The 22,015-nt window shown below is 46.2% G+C and overlaps 2 protein-coding genes and 1 non-coding gene across 3 annotated transcripts in view; 2 read left to right on the top strand and 1 right to left on the bottom strand.

Moving 5' to 3' along the window:
- Pigk (phosphatidylinositol glycan anchor biosynthesis class K) overlaps positions 1-888 on the top strand; it is a 78,622-nt gene extending 77,734 nt beyond the window's left edge. Inside the window, exon 11 of the mRNA XM_055614359.1 lies at positions 460-888. Within this exon, the coding sequence (XP_055470334.1) occupies positions 460-576 (117 nt within the window). The 3' untranslated portion in view covers positions 577-888. The remainder of the gene's footprint in view (positions 1-459) is intronic.
- Positions 889-1,837: 949 nt separating this feature from the next.
- On the top strand, positions 1,838-1,988 carry LOC129682202 (small nucleolar RNA SNORA48). Its single transcript, XR_008720948.1, has one exon. It is a non-coding gene; the product is annotated as a small nucleolar RNA SNORA48 (small nucleolar RNA).
- Positions 1,989-5,303: 3,315 nt separating this feature from the next.
- St6galnac5 (ST6 N-acetylgalactosaminide alpha-2,6-sialyltransferase 5) overlaps positions 5,304-22,015 on the bottom strand; it is a 180,739-nt gene continuing 164,027 nt past the window's right edge. The window contains exon 5 of the mRNA XM_055614361.1: positions 5,304-5,482. Coding sequence (XP_055470336.1) covers positions 5,398-5,482 — 85 coding nt within the window. The 3' untranslated portion in view covers positions 5,304-5,397. The remainder of the gene's footprint in view (positions 5,483-22,015) is intronic.

Below are 22,015 nucleotides of genomic sequence, written 5' to 3'. Positions count from 1 at the left end.
CCCTCCTCTGTGAAGGGAAACAAGCCAAGGCTGTGTGCCTGCAGACAGGCTGGCGGGCTGCCGTTGGAGTGAACAGCTGTAGCTCTGTAGCATGGCTTCAGCCTCTAATCAGTGTGATATCCTACCCCCACAGAACGGGAATAATGGGGAAAACAAGACAGATAAAGCTAATGTTAATGAAGGAACAGTGACAGGACTCCTCCCCTGCTGAGTAAGTTGAATGAGGGAGGTGGTGGGCATACTGGTGGTCAGGGTAGGCTCCTCTGAGGAAGTTATCTGCATTTATTAGGCTATTTGCCTCATTTGAAGTCTACCACTGCTGCTGTTTTGGTGCATTCAGTTTGGCCAAACAACACCATCTATAATGCCACCCCTCAACCTTCTCCTTCCCATGAACGTTACTTCATCCATTTCTGAATTTTCCCGTTGTTAAGTTGGCTGTGTTTGCTCATTCTGCAGAAGCCGAAGCTGAAGGATTGGCACCCTCCTGGCGGCTTCATCCTGGGACTGTGGGCACTCATCATCATGGTCTTCTTTAAGACCTATGGAATCAAGCACATGAAGTTCATCTTCTAGACTCAAGGACAGGTGGAGAAGAGTGAATGGAAGCTTGCAGCCTTGGATAAAACTTAGGCTTTATATATTTTTAAACATGTCGCTTTTGTGTAAATTTGGGAAGAAAATTAGGAAAATTGAATTTTAATGAACTTTGGTTTTATAACTTAATGTACTTGTTTATTGGCCAGGAAATGTGTCTTTCATTGTGTTTGTGCATGTGTGTGTTGTATAAATGGGGGACAATGACATTGGAATATTTATCCTGCTTTCATTGTAAAAGTATGAATTGTGAAGGTGTTAATTCCCACTAAAGAGGCAACTTAGCTAATAGTTTTGTATGTGTTCTTACTGTTTTTATTATGTACATATGTCTCTACGCCCAGATCACACAGAATATGCCCTCTCACAAGCTTTGTGTGTATGACATATAATTAACCTTTCCCCTCCTTGGACGTTGACTCCCTTACCTGTAGCCCAGGCTGTTAAAGAGGCTGAAGAGAAAGAAGCTAATTGGAGCCTTGGGGTCGGAAGGTCAGCCTGGGCAACAAACAACAAACAAAAGAAAAGAAAATACCATGGTATGCCTTGATGTGTGGTGTTCATACAGCAGTCCTCAGTGGCACCCTCACCTTGTTTCCAGAGTTGTCCTTTGGTTAATTCTGGGGTGTACTAATGACTCTTACTCACTCCTGGAATTCTGCTGTTTTAATTGAAGTAAAGATGAAAACAAAGGCTTTGGTAGCTTGTCTATCTAGGAAATTTGTGCATTTGATAATCTCTTGTGTTAACTGCTCAGAAAAACATGCCCTAATGTTTTTTTATTTTTTTATTTTTAAGCATTCTGTGAACTTTCTAGAATTGATAGTATGTCTTCAGCTTTTGTCCTGAAAGATTACAGATTACCGACTGGCTGAATCTATACTTTCCCTGGGGACAGGCCCATAAACTGGATGACATGCGTGGAGCATACACACTATGGTCCTGCCTTCATGTCTGATGGATCCGTAAGGCATTGCACATTGCTTCATATTCTATAAGATAGAGGAGCTCCCATCCCAGCACTGAATCATCTCTGCATCTTTTCTACAGTGGAAAGAGGGCTGAGCTTGTGTTTTGTGGTCAATCTCAGATACTCTTTTCTCTTTCAAACCTTGGTGTCAGAGGGCTGTGCAGGGATGAGGTGTGCCTGTAGGTTTTTATGTGTTTTATTCAAGAACTTAACATGCTCATCTGTTTTCTTTTATATATTTGTAGCAAACAATTAAGAAAACTCCTCTGACCCCCCCGGCAATGGGCAAAGAGACACCTTATTGGAGATGTTGGATATTGTTCTTATATCAGTCAGGAGCAAAGCAGATGGCAATCCTCTGTTCATCCTAGCTTGACACCTGGTTTGGTGGCCAAAGCTGTTTTATGCCTGGGACATATAAAAACAAAATCAAATCAAATCCGGGCGGCACATCTCAGGAGGAGACTGACAGAGACTTGTGTACTACCTTGCCACCCACAGACCTGCCCTCTGGCGCATGGAATAGCCAGCCAGAGACAACTACATCCACAGCACAGACTGAGGATGTCATCCAGGGGGGTGGTGCTCAGATGGGAGAGAAAGAAGTGGAGTAGCTTGAGCATCATGAAGAGAGATGGAACTGGAGACTTGAGGATGGGAGAGGAGTAGCCTGTTGTGAGTGGCCAGCCTGGCCACCAGGGCCATCGTGAGGTTCCATCCTGAGCTGCCTCTGAGGGCTGTGTCTGAAAAGTCTGGCTATGCAGTGGCAGGGGTAGCTGTCTATCTGTGTCTGTGGCCCATATTACCACTAGAGAGTTTGGGGATGATCTTGGCAGCCACCAGGTACCATGTGGATGTTCTGTGGATGTTCAGGGGTTGTACAGAACTGGCTCTGCCCTTCACTGGCTGCAGTGCTCTGGAGAGATGGCCCAGTCCCTCACCAGAGGCACCTCTTGGGAGATCAGGCCCATCCCTCGCTCAGACAGCACAGTGGAGCTGGCCCTGGTGGTGGGAGTGGGGGTGGAGCTGGGCTGTAAAGACGGGAGTATGGGAGAGCTGACCCCGCCACTCATCTGCCTGCCATGGGGTGGGCACAGGTATAAAAGGTGATGCCCCCTGCTTACCCCTCACCACATTCGGCAGTCAGGAAAGCTGCACACAGTGTCACGAATGTAGGAGAGCTAGCCCTGCCCCTCATCAGCTGCAGTATTCCACACAATGGGCTGCTCAGGCCTGCTGCCCTGAGTGGCACAGTAAAGCCGGCCCTGAGGGTGTGTGGGAGGGAGAGCTGGTCTGGGCAAAGGGGAGATGCCCTCCACCCCTTCACCCTGAGGCACTCAGGAGAGGCAGTCAGGAGTACCGAGAGTGGACGAGATATCCCTGCCCCTCAGTGGCTGTAGTATTCAGAAGAGTGGGTCCTGCACCTCACTTGGGCAGCACAGTGGAGCTGGCCCTGATGGCAAATAAGGTAAGTCAGCCTTGAGAGAGTATGAAAGCCAGCCTGGAGGGAGGGAGGGAGAGAGCTGACCTAGCTCTGCCAGGCGGCAGCACACTGGAGCTGACTCTGGAGGCGTGGGTCCAGGTGAGCAGGTTCTCTAGGCCCTGGAGCGCTGACCCTGCCTCCTGCTGATGGCAGCATTGGGTATCCTAACCAGAGCAGTGCTGGTGAGTTTGCCCAGGTGGTGCAGATAAGGGAGAGCCAGCAGGCTGACCAGCTCAGCTACCACCCAGACCCAGATCCAGGCTCTGAGTTGTCCCACCCCAAAATCTGTATCGTCTGCTAACTGTTGGGATTCACTAAAGGGCTACTCCTGCTGCTCCAAAACTGAAGAATATTCATGATGCAGGACAACAACAGAATAACTAGGAGTCCCAGTGAGGACCCGATATTGACGGTGTCACAGAAGCCAGAGACCTCAAACCAGACCAATGACACGTTGCAATGAGCATTGCAAGTGAAGATGTATGGACAGAGGGATATACTGTGGGACACAGTACAGCTTCCACGATGAGGCGTTTTCTTGTTGAGAAACACTGCCGCTAAAGTCACAGTCCCCCATGACTGGAAAGCCCTGAGCTTGGTGCAAAATTGTTGGTGAGGCATCCTCTTTTCTGCCCAGAGAGCTCAGATCCACACGCCCTAGAGACTTGGGAATGTTACTTAGTCTTTAGGGACATTACCGCTCTGTATCCCACCACACCTTTAAGAACCCTTTCGGCAAGCACCTGGGATTCTTGGATGCCTCTCCATGTAAGTGAGGCATCTCAGTACCTTAGCCCTTCAGCCAAAGATCTTTACCCACCCTGGAAATCCCTACCCCATCCCAAAAGCTCTATATAACCCTCGTTCAGCCTGAATAAAGTTGATCTGCCTCCCTGAAGCTGGGTCTGGAAGCCATCATTTCTAGTCGTGCTCACGGGACCCTGAACCTCCCAGTTCATAGCTTCTGCTTCCTTTATCCTTTCGGACTGGTATCAACTGACTTCTCCCTGGGGGATGGGAGGGTCACATTTTTGTTTTTTGTTTTTGTTTGTTGTTTATGTTTATTTTTTTTATCTTGGGGGAAGTTGCAAGGGATAAGGCCAGTTATTAGAGGATGGGGAGATGAGTGGGGTGGATGATGTGAAAATCTCAAAGATTCAATAAAAAGGTTTGTCTAGCTCTGAGTCTTTATTTTAATTGACATTTTTATTGGTGCACTATATAAGAGAAAAAGGAATTTTTTTTTTATCTGACTATATAAAGAAGCATCTTGTGAGCACAGAGATGTAAGAACAAACAAGTTTGAGTGGCCAGATGTTGTAGTCAGAGTTTGACCATGTCCTCTAGAACACACACACAAGGTCACAGAGAACACGGTTGGGTGGCATAAGAGGAGCATAGGAACGAGAATTGCTCTTGAGCCAGAGTCCTTTAGTCTGAATGTAATGAAACATGTCTTGATGTGAAGGCTGCTGGGAAGAAAAATCTCCCTCCGAGGCAGAGTGGCACACAGGGTTAATTTGACCTAGGCACACTTTCAGAGAGTAAGCGGTTTTGTAGCTGTTTAGTTTTGTTTGTTTTTCTTTCACTTCTTCAATTTTCAGAGTACAACTGAAGAAAAAAACTTAAGCAGACTTTAAAAGTCTACTTATAGTCATAATCTTTTTACATGAAACTGTTCTGCCTTTAGTAAGTAAATCGCATGTGTGAGCATAACACAGGAAATAACACATATCCTAAAATATATTCTCAGAGTCCTGAAGAGCTGAAAAGAAGCATTTGCCTCTCTCAGGGTGGTGAGGACAGATGAGATAATGGTGTGACTAAACATTTCGGAAGTTGTGAATACGCAATGCTATTGTTCTCATTTCTGCATGGGATCACGCAGGGGCACGGGATGGTGACAGGGTCCCTCTTCTATTGCCTTTCTAACTTGCTCTGCCATAGTGCTGTTTTTGCTGGTGTTTTTTCTTTTTATCCCATGGTGTCCTTGAGGGAGAAAAGAGAAGTAGACAAATGGGCCCCTATAGACATGTCCTGACATTTCAGAGAGTGCAGGGCATGGCGATGCAGCCTCTGGAAGGCAGCCTGCGTGAGACAAAACCCCAGACAGAATGTTGTGATTCCAACCTCACAAGACATTTATTTGCAGCTTATAAAAGGGAAATGTACTTTGGATGCAAAGGTGATAAAACTGAATGAAAAATTAGAAGTAAACCCCAGAATAATGCATACATTTATGGTTTCAGGTTTTATATATTCTCCGCTACTTGAAAGTGATGAGTCCCACAGAGGCGGAGCTCAGCGCCTTCCTGCTTACCCAGTGTCTCTGTCCTGGAGTACGCGGCTAAGGCCTCTTCCATGTTGTATGTTGTGTAGCAGGGTTGCAATTACTGTGGGAATCGTCATTCGAAATCTTGATGCATGGGTTTCTGGAATATTTACAGCAAATGTTGAATTAACATATTATCCTTTTCCATTTCTTTTACCAAAATTAAGCTCATTTGTAGCAGATGCTGTTTTAACTTGTGAAAGAAATATTTTGTAAAAGTCCTGACAGAGATTGCTGTAGAACAGAGATCAGCGTCCAGGCCTGCTTTATGACACCAGCCTTGATGCCTTTTTGTTTCACTTTAAAGCTCAGGGCGTTTGCCGCTGTGTGCTGCCGGCACACCTACTCTGGCCAGCACACTATGGGGTAGTCAGGCTCCCCCTCCCCTTTTCTTTGGTGCAGAAAGCTCACTGTCCTGGAAATGCACTATAAAATATCCGGCTTTGATTATGTGCATGCGTATGTATCACCGTGCTTCGCTCCTGTGGCCTTCACCGCCTCTTCGTCGTTCCTTTCCTCAGCCCAGACAGGCTCACTTCTGTGTCACATACATGTACATGAAAAGATTTCAGGTTTGGTATTCAAGCGTGACACTGAGGCAAATTGACCTATATATTATATGTGTGTGTGTGTGTGTGTATATATATATATTTTTTTTGTATTTTTGTATTATATATTTATGTATTAGAAAAGATATTAATGCCACAGACAGACAGACAACAGCTATCAAGAGCTCCAAGGAGAGTTCAGACCAACATGGCAGAGTAAAAGTCCCTTATACATGTTAGAGTGAGGGAAAAGGAACTAGATGGAAAGGTTTGTCATTTTGGCCCCCTGTTAGCCTTAACTAGGGTAGCCAGTGAGTAGCCAGTTAAAGAATGTTAGGTCATAGATAGATACCTGTCCTGGTCAGCCATTACTTGGGTAATGAGGAGAGAAGACAAGAGTCTAGACATAGGTCTCTGGTTTGGGAGACAAATTACCTTGGCCAGATTCCCTTAAATACTGGAGTCTCAGAGTTCTGCTAAAATGGAGGAGCTTTACAAAGATGGCCGTGACCTTGGCTAAAAAGTATATCTATGAAGGAGGTACAGACATATATCCGAGTCTAATTCTGTGTGTGAGAAAACGTGCAGTCCTTTGTCTTTGCTCCGTGTGCCCCCTTAGACTCTTTTCTGCCTCGTATCCTACACTTATGTCACCCGTATATTTTCATTCCGTATATTTAAGTCTATAACCCACGTATGAGAAAGTGTAGTATTTGACTTTCTGGGTGGCTTATTTTACTTAACACCAAGGTCTCCAAATCCATTCAAACTTCAGGCAATGCAGTTTGTCTCATTACAGCCAACTTCAAATCCATTACACATTATGTAGCACATCTCCCTGACTCCAGATCTTGTCTGTTATGGGTATAGCTACAGTAAACATGAATGCAGTTCTGTCTCCTATAGAAAGATGGAACAACGTTAGTGCCATTTGCTTTATCACAGCTGTGGGGAGCATGTCTTATAGGTTGATCAACTTCGTGGCATTATTTCTGACTTCTGTTTAGACCTTTTAAGAGTGCACATTGCTCTCGTTTTCCTTTGCCTTTTCAAAATGTACTAAGTGCCAAAAACAGTCATCTCTGTAGTGGCTGCTATGGGTGATGTTGCAAGTTCTTTGATGCTGCTGTCATCAGGAGTCTATAATACAGTCTCCCCTCCTTGGATCTGGGCTGGACACAAACTTAATTCTACTCAGAACAATACTGCTCGTTTCAGAGTGAGGTCATAAAAGGAGACAGTACATATGTCCTGCTGTCTCTTGGGGCCTCCAGACCCAGCTACCATCCCCTGAAGAAACCTGAGCCCTATGGAGAAGCTGTACATACGTATTCTGGACCTCCAGTCCAGGTCTCAGCCAGTCCCTAGTGTCACCAGAGGTGCCAGGAGCAGGCTCCCAAGTGACACCACCTCATCATTGCCCAGCACCACGAGAGTATCAGAGTTAAAGAAAGACTGTCACTATGAGGGTTTCACAGTTAGAGAATGCTGCTAAGTCATCGTGGCTGGAACCATCTTCGTGTGCTGTCCCCGGAGAGGCTCCCTGCACCTGGAGTGTTGGACACATCACTTCTTGGAGCTCCTGTTTTCTAATGATGTTGTCTCTCATCCTTCCCATTTCCTTTTTTGTAGATTCTTTCCCTTCAACACCTTAACTTTCTCAAAATGCTTCATCATGCTATTTCATCTGGCTTTGTCTCCTCCTTTCCCCACAATGGTCTGCTTTACGAGTATGTGAGAGAGAGACAGAGACAGATAGACAGACAGACAGACCAACACACACTCACACACATACACACAGAAAGAGAGAGATATCTCACCACCTCTCCTTAATAACCACACTTAGGAATGCCTCCCCTGCTTTCACAGCACTGTTCCTTCCTGGCATTCCTGCTCCCCACTGCTTCCTTTGTCTTTCCGGAGTGCTTCTCCACGGCAGCATGCTCCAGATGTCCTGCACATCTTTCCCAAGTCAGATGCTGCTCACTGTCCCTGCACATTCACATTCCCAGCTTGCTTTCCAGTTATCTCTGCATCATCTGCAGCCAAGTGTCCATGCGCAGGTACCTTTCTTAAGTGCCAGATGAACTGGCCCTTTCTACTTGAAAGCCCCCCCCCCCCAGTATACCTCTAATGAACCCATCATCTTCTCTCACTACCAGCCCTTCTTTATCTTCCGTCCCAGTCCTCTTGGATGACCTAGGATTTTGAAGATATGGGTCCAGGGTTAAGGCATTATCAAGTGACAGTGGAGTATGCAGTGAGTTAAATTTAGATCCCATCCTTCACAGTGCTTGCACCATGGGCTTGTGAAAACATCAGTTGTAGCAGGGATGAGAATGTGTATGGCTTGAAGAAAGGAGCATGCTCTCTGGTGATCACAGGCATGAGTCCCTGAGTTTGAAGAGCCTGCCACCTGGTCATGTGAGTGTGTTTTTATTGCTTAACCTACAGACCACAACATTTATTCTCCTGGCTGAAAGGATTAGAAACCATCAAACAGAAATCGAGTTGCTCAATGCATGCTGGGCATGAAGAGGGGGTTGTCTCAGGAAGCCCTTGGTAGTTCCATGATGAAAAGCAATGGCTGACGAAAGCCATACCCAAAACCAGTGAAGTGAAGGACATCAGGCCAGGTGAGGAATCTCCCTTCTGGGTGAAGACTTGCTCTTTTTCTTCACAGCCACTGTGCTTCTGTGTGGGGCTGGAGGGAAGACATAAACCAACCTTTCAACTATAACCTTCAAGTCAGTTCTTTGGAAATGAGGCTGGTTTTGCATTTTATATGCATGTGTGTGTGTGTGTGTGTGTGTGTGTGTGTGTGTGTGTGTGTTTGTTTTTTACTGTTCCTTTGTTGGTGACACTCTCCCTACAATATCTCCCTTACATGAACTATCCTGTGGAGCAGTGATGGAATGTGAAGGGTGATTAACGTTGTTGGCTGTAGATGCAGTCACCACATTGCGCACCTCTTTATTTTGGCATTGGGTGAGAATTTATTCACTCGTTAACATTTACCAAGAGGCTTGTTAAATGGCAACAGAATATTGTCATTGCGCTGAGCACAGGTGTGTAAAGAAGGGTGGCAATGGGAGCTGAAGAGTCAAAGAGGCATGTTGCTGCAGTTCTCAACTTATGGTCTTGTCTGCTCCAGATCTACTCGCTTATTCAATGATGATGGAGCAGAACCCTTCAAGAGTCTCTCCTTCCAGCGAGTGCCTCACTGAGCCTTGTCGGGTAGCATGCAGCAGCAGCCCTGTGCTGAAGGAACATAGCTTGTGTTCTAGTTTCCAGTGTCTGACTTCCACCGCCCAGTGTGTGGTAGTGCAAATGAGTATGTTTTCTGCAGTAGCCAATGGCAGAACGCTCAGAGCAGGTTCCAGTGAACAGTTTGCTGCAAAGCTCCTGTAAATGGCTTTGTCAGGTGGGCTGACCTGCGCAGCTCCACAACCAAGTGTGTCTGGTGAGTACATTCCTGAGACCAGCAACCAGCACATCCCCGTGAGGCACTTCTCACGAAGTCCTGAGGCATGCTCCCTTCCCAGGAATGGCTTTCCCTAGCACTCCAGGGCTTCCTGGAGAGCAAGGCCCTGACAGAAGCTGAAGTGACCTTTGCTGCCATCCATTCTTCCATGCCTTGCCCTCTCCAGCCATGTGACAATCTCAGACTTCAAAGGTCCTAAGATTTAGGGCTGTTCCTGATGCCTGCTTTTCCTCTGAGCCCTTGACTTTTAATCTCTCACTAGCAGACACCTCCTTACTCATGAGTCTTTATTCAGGTGACAGTGTAGATGTTGTCTCCAGGCTGGACCTAGACAAGCACACATCCTTCCAGAAACCCAGTGGCATGAAGTCGTAAGAGTCTTGACCATGGTCACTGAACTATCAGACTTGGGGTTCAAGGGAAAGTTCTGTTCCTTTAAAGAGATGTGCCAAAGACTGGAGGTTATTCCTCACCACCATGCTCTTAGAATTCTGAAGCCAAATCATCAAGGGCTCACTGGGCTGAGAACCCTGCATCGCCCCCTGGCTCCCCACAGCACCACGTCTCTCTCTGCCAGTAGAAGAAAAGTGATAGATTCCCATCACAAATACACCTCCATAACCCTGCAAATCATAGTAAGAGCAGAATGTTACAGATGATACTCTTGTCCAGTTGTCTACAGAGGTGTTTGTATCTACTGATGTGGGTATTTGAGGAGGGCATAGGGTAAGAGCCTGAATTCTGCCTTCTGCTGTTTGTCAGCCTGATGAATGTACTCTTTATAACAACTGTGCAATTAAGTCGCAACTAAAGAAATACGCTGTAAAACTAATAAAAGTGAAAATGGGGGAGAAATGTGAAGATCAAATAAGAAAACGATTGAAAGAAATAAAAATAGCATTTTCAACAGGTTGAAAGCAAAAACAGAAAACTCAGAAATGAACAAGCCTAACTAGAGAATGTGACAGAGGCATTAAAATTGAAGAGGTTAACATCTGAACCTAAGAATTTCAATGATGTAGCTGTGAATAGAGCTAAAATGGAAAAGAAACAAAAAATATTTTAAGGTGAAAAAAAAATAAAAGGAACATGAAATGAAATGGAAAGACCAAACTGGTAGCTAAAAGAATTAGAAGGAAGATTTTAAATGTGAACACTAGAAATATAACATTCCCTAAGAGCCAAACATTAAGGAACAAAACAAACTAAAAATAAATATAGAAGAAAAGAGACAAACAAGGTGAGAACAAGCATCATTTAAGAAAGTTACCTGCCTTTAGGAGACATCTGACTTCTGTTACTATTGTTCTCAGGGTACCATGAATTCTAGAAACTTCTTCTGTGCCTTTCATTCCCAAGCTCAGATTCTCTACAGAGCACCTGTCAGGATTCCTGCAGGTCAAGCCACAGGTAGCAAATGTTTCCCCCACGGCCCTGTCTCCTGTGTGCGTGGTGTTTGTTGCCCTGTGGAGGGCCTGCCTGGCTGCTCTGTCACCTGCCTCAGCCATCCCTCGCTGGTGCCCTGATATCCAGGGGTGACACTCAGACCTTCTGCCTGCCTCTTCTTTGGGGCCCTATTTCTCCTCCAGCACAACTCAGACATTCCTTTTGTGTTTGTGTTGGGTCTGGCCCCAGGTAGAAAGCATCCGGTGTTTCCCACCCTCTGGTATCACCCGTGGTAAAAATAGTGTTTCACACTGTGACTTGGCATGTGTACATGTACACATCTATATAACAGCAGAGGAAATTGTGTAAAATAAGACTGTCTGTAGCGCCATGTTGCTTTCTGTTCTTCTGTGTCCTGTGTCAGGGTTATCTCTGCTGGGAGGAAGAGCAATGGTTGCCAAAAATATTTTGAAATACACTTTATATTATGGCACCAAACTCATGCGTGTGTGTGTGTGTATGTGTGTGTGTGTGTGTCTATGTTTGTGTGTGAGTGTGTGTATACACACACATATATAGTGTATGGATATGCATCTGTATAATTGAAAGAAAATAAGAAAAATGCTGTGGCTCTTTCCTGGTACGGTAACTTTTAATTTCCCATTTTGCTATATCGTGGCTGTGTGTCTGGCGTCCAGCAAGTTCTTGCTATTATTTTCAGACTTCCCACCAAGCCGGCTCAGCGAGAGCTTGGGGAAGCACAGCCAGGGATGTGACCCTCAGGGTGTCAGTTGCAGGACACCCACCAAGGCTCCTCCCTACACTGTGCTCCCCTGACTCTGGCGAAGAGTCAGCGCCTGTTATGGAAGTGACACAGACTGTGTCTTAGGTGCTCACAGTAGGAGGCAGGGAAGGGGGTCCTGGAGAAGAGGGCTCCAGGATCTCTACAAGTCAGTGAGCTGAAAGTGAAAGTCTGTTGGACGCGATTTTTGAAAATTGAGAAAACCCAATAGAAATACGATTAAATATGAAGTAGAATGTATTGCCACAGTGTCCAGGGGAAACTTGTCTCTGAGCCCAGCCCCACCTAGCACTGTCACTTGGGTGACATGGAGTCCATGTCTCAGCCCAGCTGCCCTTGCGATGGTTCTGTCCTGCTTCTGGCCCTCTGTGGCCCTCTGCTTTTGACCCTACGGCATTATAAGCTGCAAGAAAAGAGTTTGGAGAGTCATGTTCCAATCTCTCAGCGCTGCGCCTGCCGAGGAGCGATGTGCCAATGGGTTTCAGCCTGTCTGAGACTAGTACTGTGGGTTTGTGCAGAGTGAGCGCTCCACAGACCACTTGGTTCAGAGTGGAGGGACGATTTTCCAAGGAAAACAAGGGGAGCTGTGATGCGCAACTGAGAGGATGGAAGCAGGCGGCCAATGGTGTCAGTCTCGGTGGGACAGGGAGGGCCTGGTAAGTCTTGCTGGCAGGCGGGGGCATGGGAGAGGGATAGTGCTCCAGGTGGAAGGAGCAACGTGGGCCAAGCATAGGGTCACCCAAGCCACCTTGGCCAAGCTGGAACTCCATGACTGCTTGGGAGCAGTGAGGCTGGAACAGGCTGATGAAGCCAGCTGAGTCACAGGCAGTGATGACGATCAAAACCAGGAGAAAACTGACTTACAGTAGGCACCTCAGGAGGTGGAGGAAAAGCAGTGCTGGGGTTCCACGGTAGGCTGGGCAGGGGTTAAGATGGGAGCCAAGGAGGGCGCTGTACAGGTGGGGACAGAGCAGGAACTGGCTCAAGGGTTCTGGGCCAATTACCCTAGAAAATAGCCCATTTTCTTGACTTATGCAAAGGAGGGAGGGGTCCGTTAGAGTTAACTGGCTTCAAACAAAGATTAAATAAATCTTGAAAGCTTTCCTTTTTGAAGAAAGAAACCATCCGTTGGGAAAACAAATTAGCTGCTGGTTGTATAACTCATTTCACAGGTCTGTTCCGTCAAATGGCCGATCTTGCAGCAAATGAGACAGTCTGAGCCTTCTTCAACTCACTATACAGGGCCCTGTGCTCAGAGTGCCAGCGCTCCCCCAGCCTGGACCTTGGTCCCAAGGGAAGTGCTTTAGGGTTCCACATTTAGGATTCCTCTCTGAGTGCTTCATGGGGGGCGGGAGCGGGACAGGAGTCACTCCCCCTTCCTGTCTTGTCTCAAGCACTGGTAGCGCTGGAGCTGCAGTGTGACCCCAGCTAGGCGTGGCTTTGGTCCTGTGGTGGACTGGAACTTCCATCAGGGTAGAGCAAGGCAGCTACACGTAGCTGTGGAGGGCGCGGCCTTCAGAGGTTAACACAGGAGTGGGCGTGGGAAGGCTGTTGAGAAGGGGTTCTTTCCGGTTGTCTGGGGAGCGTGGGCAGCCTGTAGCAGTGCGGGCGCTCCGGCTGTCTGAAGACTAGTTAGGCCCTGCCGGGAGAGGACGCTTGGCGCTCCGAGGCTACTGCAGCTGACCCCATCTCTGCTCAAGGCCGGGCTCAGTGCCAGATGAAAATCCCTATTCAAACCCACAACTCACAGAAGCCTCTCGTGTGCTCTTACTGAGCTCTCACCATTGTGCTGAGCTGTGGAAGCAACCGGAGGAGTCTGAGGTCTGTGATCCCGTCATCCAGAAAGCCGAAGGAGGAGCCCCACAAGTTCAAGGCTAGCCTACACTATGTAGTGAGTTCCAGGCTTTCCTGGGCTACATGACAGGACGATATCCTGTATGTGTGTGTGTGTATATACATATATACATACATATATATATATATATATATATGTATGTATGTATGTATATTTGATAGGTGGATCCCATGCAAACCGCAACTGCATCAGTGTATGAGATGGGCTGGGTTTGGAGGGCAGCAGCTCACAGGCCAGGATCCTCTGCAGAATGCAGCTGGCAATGAATACAGATGGCAGGGCTGTGCTTTCAGAGCTGAGTCAGATCAGAGGATAACGGGGTGCCCTTTTCACACTCAGCTATGCCTGTTTTCCATGTAAGAATCAGCCTAGCAGTTTTGACAACTGTTTAATGAAGAAGCCCATTATGGAAAGGCGGAATAAATGCACCCACGTGGCCCACACTGCGTGTGTGTAGAGACACGCTGCGCATGCACTGGCTCATGTTAAAGGAGGGTTTGTTATATAAAAGGAAAGCAAGTGAGGTTTGTCCGCTGCAGTAGAACTGTTTACAGTCGCTCTGGGGGGAAGTTCTCCTGTAGAAATGGAAACACTGGTTCTCAGTGATGCTTTGATGCTGGCGCTCTGGAATAGAGAAGGTTTTAGTAGTTTCAGAATCCCACAAAGAATCGCCTTACCTTGTGACTCCCATTCCTGAGTTCAGTGCAGTGCTGCTATCATCCTCATGGCCACACCCTTACAACTCGGAATTCAGGGTGTGTGTTCTCTCACCCTGAGCGGCCCCCAATCTGCTTTCCAAGCATACTGCTCACTTTCAGCTAAGCTCTGACTGATGCCAGAGGAACCTACTTTTTGACAGTTTGTCCATGCTGAAAAACAAAGCAAAGCAAGCAAGCAAGCAAGCAAACAAAAAACCACCGGCAGAAATTCAAAGATGTTGGCACAAAATGACCGTGAATTTCTTGCTAGGGTGGTCTTCTCTGGCCCTGGGAATGAATCTTGCTGGTGGTATCTCCATTCAGACCTTTTCTGTGGTGTGGAAGGCTCTACTCCTGTGGGTGGTGACCCTTTTGGAGTCATATATCATATATACTGCATATCAAATATTTATATTACAATTCATAACAGTGGCAATATTGCAGTTATGAAGTAGCAATGGAATGGTTTTATTGTTGGGGTCACCACAACAGGAGGAACTGTCCTGAGGGATTGTGGCCTTAGAAAGGTTGAGAACCACTGCTTTACTCTCGCAAGAGGCCTCTTAGCCGATAGACCATGGGTAACATGAACCCTGCACCTGCTGGAAGACACCAAACAAAGCAAAAGATCCCCCCAAAGCATTTTGTCTGAACTTACTCCTTACTAAAAATGCCAGAGTATTTAAAAATGACACCTGGGCATCCCTTGAAGTCCAGGGAAAGAAGGAGATGACATCTGTATATCACCAAGGGGAAGGCTATGGTGGTAAGAGGGTAAGGAGAAAGACAATGATCATTGCAGAATGTGACAATGAAGGGCCATTGAATAGGTTTGGCCCTCCATATTCTCGTGAGTGTGAATGGTTGGTCCACAGGGAATGGCAATATTAGGAGGTGTTGCCTTGTTGGAGTAGGTGTGGCCTTCTTGAAGGAAGTGTGTCCCTGTGGGAGTGGGCTTTGAGGTCTCCTAGTGCCCAAATTCTGCCCAATGTTGAACAGTCTCCTCCTGGCTACCTTAGAATCAAGATGGAGCTCTCTCAGCTCCTCCAGCACCTGGATGCTGCCTTGCTTCCTGCCATGACGATGATTATGACTGAAACTATAAGCCAGCCCCAGTTAAATATTGTCCTTTATAAGAATTGCCTTGGTCATGGTGTCTCTTCATAGCAATAAAACCCAAACCAAGACAACCATGGTGTGAATAAGTTCAGAGAGGGCTTTGTAAACAATGTGCTTGAAATAAAGACCAAAAGAAGGAGAATGTCTCTGCAAAGACCCTGGGTCCAGATTTTTTTGGCTTTGTTGCTCTCCTTGGGGAGCTCCTGTCCCCTCTAGGACTTTCTGTTTCCCCCTTCTTTCATAAGATTCCCTGCACTCTGCCCAAAGTTTGGTTATGAGTCTCAGCATCTGCTTTGATATCCTGCAGGGTAGAGTCTTTCAGAGGGCCTCTGTAGTAGGCTCCCATCCTGTTCTCTGTTTTCTCCCACTTCTGTTATCTTACCGCATTTGCCCTTCTGAAAGAGGATTGAGAATTTTCCCTAGGGTCCTCCTTCTTGCTTAGCTTCTTTAGGCGTACAGATTTTAGGAGATAACTTAGAACCCCTGCACAGATGTAGCCCATGGCAGCTCAGTCTCCAAGTGGATTCCCTAGTAATGGGAACAGGGACTGTCTCTGACATGAATTCAGTGGCTGGCTCTTTGCTCACCTCCCCCTGAGGGGCAGGGGTGCAGCCTTACCAGGTCACAGAGAAAGACAATGCAACCAGTCCTGATGAGACTTGATAGGCTGGGGTCAGATAGAAGGGGAGAAAGACCTCCCTTATCAGTGGACTAGGGAAAGGGCATAGGGGGAGAAGAAGGAGAGAAGGTGGGACTGGGAGGAGATGAGGGAGGAGGCTGCAGTGGGGATACAAAGTGAATAAATTGTAATAAAAAATAAAAATTAAAAAAGGAAGGAATATGGCTTGTTTTTCTTTTAGGCCAGCTTTGGTGCTGGGATGACAGTGTTTGTATTTGAGCCGTCTGTAGCATCCTTCATGGCATTTCTAAAAAAGTAGTTGGGATCAGGTAGCAAGTGCCTGGTGGCTCAGGCACAGGTGAGCTCAGCAGTTCTGTATCCTGAGTGCCGCTCCTGCCCAAGCACCATCCCCAGCGATGATGGCGCTCATCAGCCACATGTTCACATGCGCAATGGGGTTGCAGGGAGATGACAGAGGTAGCTCTGCGGTGACAGGCTGGGACCAATAGGATACACCAAACAGATGATGTCAAGCTTTCTATTTATCTAATGATCGTGTATTTGCCAGAGTTCCTTGCCATGATGTTGTGTAAACGATCATGAGGAGAACTGATAGGTACTCAGCCCTTGCCTTCTGCCGCCCCAAAGTCTGTTCCTGATGAGGAGGAGGGAGGTGACTTGGTCACAGGGCGGGACACACTCATGGGGCATGCCCTTTGTACAGGAGGAAGGGGCACAGGGTCCACCTGCCTGACACAGTAGGAGATCTGAGCTATCTGAGTGGGTTGGGAAAGAAATGGTTCTTCCTTACAGTATAATTCCCAAGATGGAATATAGAATAAATGGTGAAAACAGCAGAAGTCAATATTTAGCAAACAGGACAGTAATAATCACTCCAGCAAGACATTAATGGATGCCAGGAATGATAAGAATATAATGAGAAAGGAATTTGCATATTCTCGAAATCCCAGAGTAGAAGAGTCTTGACAATTATAACTTTGCATGGAAAAGACCTCACACAGTTGCTATAGCCAGGGCCTTCCAGAAAAACCAAGCTGGGCTGTGAGGGAGAGAAAGAATGAATGAGAACTGAAACAGAACTATAATATTCTCAGTAGAAAAGAAAAGAGGTTAACAAATTAGGCTAAGATTTATTTAAGGTAAAAAAAAATCATAAAACAAAAACAGAATTCAAGAAAGAAACAGAATGACAAAGAACAAATGTAATCAAATTGAAAACAAAAATATAATCAGTAGAAAAGTGTATCATTTTTAAAAATTAATGAAATTCAATGTTGAATGAAGTTGATGGGGTTAACAGTCTAATTCCTAACGTACAATGCCTGTGAAGTCTGTATAAGACACACTGAAATCACTGAAACTTGCTCCATTCAAGTCAAAATAATGACAATCTTAAAGAAAACAACAACAAACAAAACAATAACAACAACAACAACAACAAAAAAAACCCAAACTAGAAGCAAGGTAAGGCAAGACAGTGGACTTACTCCAGTGTTCAGTTGAAAATGCTATTCAAAAATGGAAACAAAGTAAAGGTGTGAGTGACAAGCAAATCTGTGGCCTCCATCCCAGACTATCACCTTTAAAACAGGAGACCGTGAGAAGAGCACCACAGGCATGTGCCTGGCAGATGCACGAGACTGCTGGCTGTACGTCTTCAACAAAGAGTAATGCTTATGGCTGCCACAATAAAAGGGTAAAAGGACAGATAACCCGACGGTGTGAAGGAGCTAATAAAGTTGCTAATCTGATGTGTTCACAGTTTCTTAAAGGTATTAGTCATAGGAAGATTAGAAATCAGTAATAAATATTATAATGCAGAATGACCAAAAATTTCCTAGGAGAAGATGGAGAAAAAAATGCGGGCGGTCTCGGTATTGGTCCCTTTTCTGTTGTTTGGTAAACATCATCCCCAGAGAAAGAGCGGGAAGCATGGCGGCAGGTGTCTGGACAGAGGCTGAGAGGGAAGTAGAAGTGGCACAAGGCCCAAGTCTGCCCTTACCGGCATACTTCCTATATCGAACTCCACCTAAAGGCTCCATTACCGCTCCAAACAGCATCACCAACTAGAGCCTTTGGGGGACATTTCTCATTCAAACCATTATGCTCTCTATATAGAAAACTTCCAAATTGTATTCATAAATCAAAATACTTGATATCAGTTGCCCTCAAACATCCATATAATCAATGCATCCCAATGAAAACCCTACGTGATTTTACTAAACACCAAAGCTTATTTCCTTGTAAAGTTATATGTGGAAAAAAGTGTGTCAAGAGTAGCCAAAGCAGTATTAAAGATAATAAGTGAAATGCATTTTCTTCTAGGTATCAAGGCCTATAAATGCATCACAGTTTTGTGATACATGGGAAGGCTGAAACAGAGGCATAGTTTAGAAGGAAGAAATCACCCAGCACATGTCTGGGTGCACCACAGTAGCACCCCCAATTCCTAGGAGAAAGTGTGACACTTTCAGGGAATGCCCGAGTCTGTTGGAGGACCCAAGTGGGCAAAGAAAACAACTTGGCCTACCCTTCACACTGAGCCTCAAGTCAACTTGAGATGGCTCCTAAATCAAATTTGAAAAGAGAAAAAAGAGCAACACTTCTAGGAGAAACAAAGACTAGCTTCATGTCCTTGGACGAGGCTATAGGGTCCGTAAGTAGGACACAAATTATATTGTGCGTAAGATATTTATTTGAAATTAAGAACTTTTCATCACAACCTATTCCATTAAGACAACAGAAAAGCAAGCAACTGTTCTATGTGACTAGCCAATGACTTGAGTCAACACTACATAAATAATTCCTATAAATAAGATGAAAAAAATGGGTGACACCTTAGTAAAAGATTAGGCAATCGCTTTGAATAGGAACAGTGCAGGCTGTGCAACTGGCTCAATGGGGTGTTAAGGATGCTCAATTCAGTTGTGCATCAAAGGACAAAAGTCTAAAAAACCATAGTGAGATACCACTACACAGCCCTGAAGGATTAAAATTGTGGGGGTGACTGTTCCAAGTGTTGCTAAGTGAAGCAGCTGGAGCTCTTGGTTATTGCTGGTGGCAGTGCAAATTGGTCCAACCACTCTGGAAAATTGGTTGGCACTGTTGAGACCTAACGTGTGTCCTCTGACAGCAACATATCCATTAGAAGTAAACATTGTTCAACTGCTGTCAATGGAATATGGTGCATGCTGAAGTCCTAACTCCAAGGTGGTCCTAGAGTGGGGTGAGGGCTTTGGAAAGTACTTAAGCTGAGGGCTGGAGCTCTTATGAGTGGAACTGCTCCATTTAGAAGAGAGACCTCCAAAGGACTCTGTTGCCTTCTTTATGCCTGGGAATGAGAGATCACGCACAGTGCAAAAGAGAGGCCTCACCAGAGCTAATGAGGCTACCACTCGCTGCGCCTCCTGCCTGCAGGCCTGTGGGAGACACACGTTGTAAGTCCCCCAGCTCGTGCTATGTTGTTCCAGCCACCCGAATGGAGTCACAGGTGGTCAAAGTGCAGCAGATCAGAGCCCCTTGTCCTAAGGCAGTGCAGCACAGTTCGGAGGGGAGACAAAGAGCTGCCACTATGTGCAGTAGTGGAGGTAAACCTTTTCCGGTGGACACTGAGTCCTGAACCCAGGCCCTCATGCATCCCAGGCAGAACCCCATCGCCGAGCTACATCTCCACCCCCAGGGATAATGCTTATGAACATAATGAGGATGAAAGTAAAGTAGACATTAAACTGCATATGTTATTGGATTGCATTTGGAGGAAATTTTAAAGTGGGCAAAACAAAACTTTGTGACAAAATGGCCACCCTGGGTGGGAGGACTGGCTGCAGAGGACCAGTGAGTGGCGGTGATCCTGGGCACACCATGCTCGGCCTAGGGTGTGGGTCTGCATGCATTCGTGAGCCTACTGTGGGTCTATGATGTTCAGTCTGTTTGCATGCATTTGTGAGCCAGTTACTGACTGATAATTGATTCAGCAACTTTTTAAAAAAAGACATTTTTTGAAGGAACAAGCAGGATGCTCCTCAGAGAGCAGGAAAGTGGATAGGGTAAGTGGCCTAAAGACTCAAGACTCATGACGAAGCTGCAGTAAACAATGTTGTATAATGTCTGAACAGGGACAGACAATTAGGCTGGCCTGGACGATAAGCACCTGTGTTTATGGAAATGTGATCACAGGGCATGGGGAAGACTGAAATGTCCAGGAAATAGTGCTGGGGCAGTTGGTGTCTATATGAAAGGCAGTGACTTTTATCACATTATACTAAAAGGAAATTCTGGGCCACCACGTGAGTGGCAGAAATTCTGAAAGGTTTATGATAAAACAGAAAAATACTTATCAGGAGCAGTGTGTGTGTGTGTGTGTGTGTGTGTGTGTGTCTTATCAAAAGAGGGGTGGTGCTGCACACAGCAGATGGAAAACAGGCATTTCAGGAGACACTACAGAGGAGAAGAGACAGGCACAGACTGGAAGATGCTGGCAACACGTAATCCACAAGAGCAGTGTCTAGGACAGCGGATATACTGACAAGAGAGACATTCACCCCATAAAAAGCATTGACGACAGACCAGAGAAACAATTCCACCCAAGTCTAGTTCATCGGGTCATCGAGTTTACTGTGGCTACTACAGCAGCCCGAGCCCCTCAAGGGTAGCAGTGTCACCAGCAAGCCCACCTTAGCACAGTTAACTCATGAAAGCTCCCTGGAGGACTGGAGGGCAGCTTAGTCAGTGGGAGGTTATATAACCTTGGGCAGAGGGTTTTTGAATCTTGTAGGTTTCAGGATTTTCTGAACCTTGTAAGTTTCCTTTATTTGGACCTTGTATGTTTTGCTTATTTCCTGGGTCCTTGGAGCCTCTCACTTTGCTCCAGGATGGGTTTTGAGGAAAAAGCTACACATGAACTTTAAAAGGAAAAAGAAAGGAAGGAGCTCAGTGGAAAAGCAGTCAGTGGTGAAAGTCATTAGCAGATGAGGTGAACAGAAAGGAAACAGAAAAACCCTCGTAAGGAATTGGGAACGAGCAATCATAGTGAGATATGATTTGTACCCGGTGACTGGGCAGGAATTTAGCTGCGAACACTAAGTACTGGAAAGAATGTGGGTGGCATTGCTGTGCTGACAGAGCCCAGCCACTTTGGAAGCCATTTTGTTGACATCTCCCCATGAAAACAGTTTTGCCTTACATACAGCCCGGCATTTCCATTCCTAGGTGAATGCTATAAGAAAGTCTTATGCATACAGACTAGAACTTTCCAGAATTTAAAACTTTCCAGAATACAAAAATATATATTGTCGGTATTAGTAACAGCTGGATAACTGGGAAGACTGGGTAAGAGTGAGTTAGACAGTGAGTTGCAGATGTTCCTCTCTGCGGAGTTGCTGCCTTGAGGGCAAGAACGGTGTGCTGACTTTGGAGGGAGGGAAAGGGACCAGTGTTTATTAGGCCAGAGCGAAAGCTCTTGGCAGCAGAGAGGGGACCAACAGTGGGCCGATGACAAAGAGGCTGTCTGAGGTTCATTACCAGCTTATGTGGGCTCAGAGTGGTTTGGGGCACACAAATTAGGTGAGAGGTAAAGACCAATTCAGAGAGGACTGGGGTCTGGGAAGCCTTTTCAGCCACATCAACAGCTCTGCTCCCTTCCCACCCCCCAGACAGAGGGTTGATATGGGGAGGTGAGCCTCAGGCTGCCTCAGGACTCGGAGGTGGAGAGTAACTTTCCTGTCCCATCTGCTACCTCAGGTGGCTTCTGGTCACTAGCTCCAGCCTCAGCCAGGATCCCTTTATCTCTGTCTCTGTGTATTCCGGGGCTCTAGTTCTCCCTGCCTCTATGAAACACAATGTATCGCTTAGTAGTGAAAACAAACTAGTCACATGAAAAGGAAATAAACATACTTAGGGAAAAAGCGACTCTCAGAAGGCTGAAGATGTGCCATAGCAGTTGCATGGTATTTGTGACATGCAAAGCCAAATGACACAGTGTTTGTGGCTGCATCCATGTCTAATAAAATGAGGTGGAAAGCAACACAACAGGGAGCAGAAAGCCCATGAAGTTAGGAGGAAGATGTGGGTGGCTTCAGGGGTGGCACGCCTGCTCTATAACT

The sequence above is a fragment of the Psammomys obesus genome, unplaced genomic scaffold (assembly GCF_907164565.1).
Source record: "Psammomys obesus unplaced genomic scaffold, mPsaObe1.curated_primary_1811, whole genome shotgun sequence".
Taxonomy (NCBI): Eukaryota; Metazoa; Chordata; class Mammalia; order Rodentia; family Muridae; genus Psammomys; species Psammomys obesus.
This window is presented reverse-complemented; position numbering and strand designations above follow the sequence as displayed.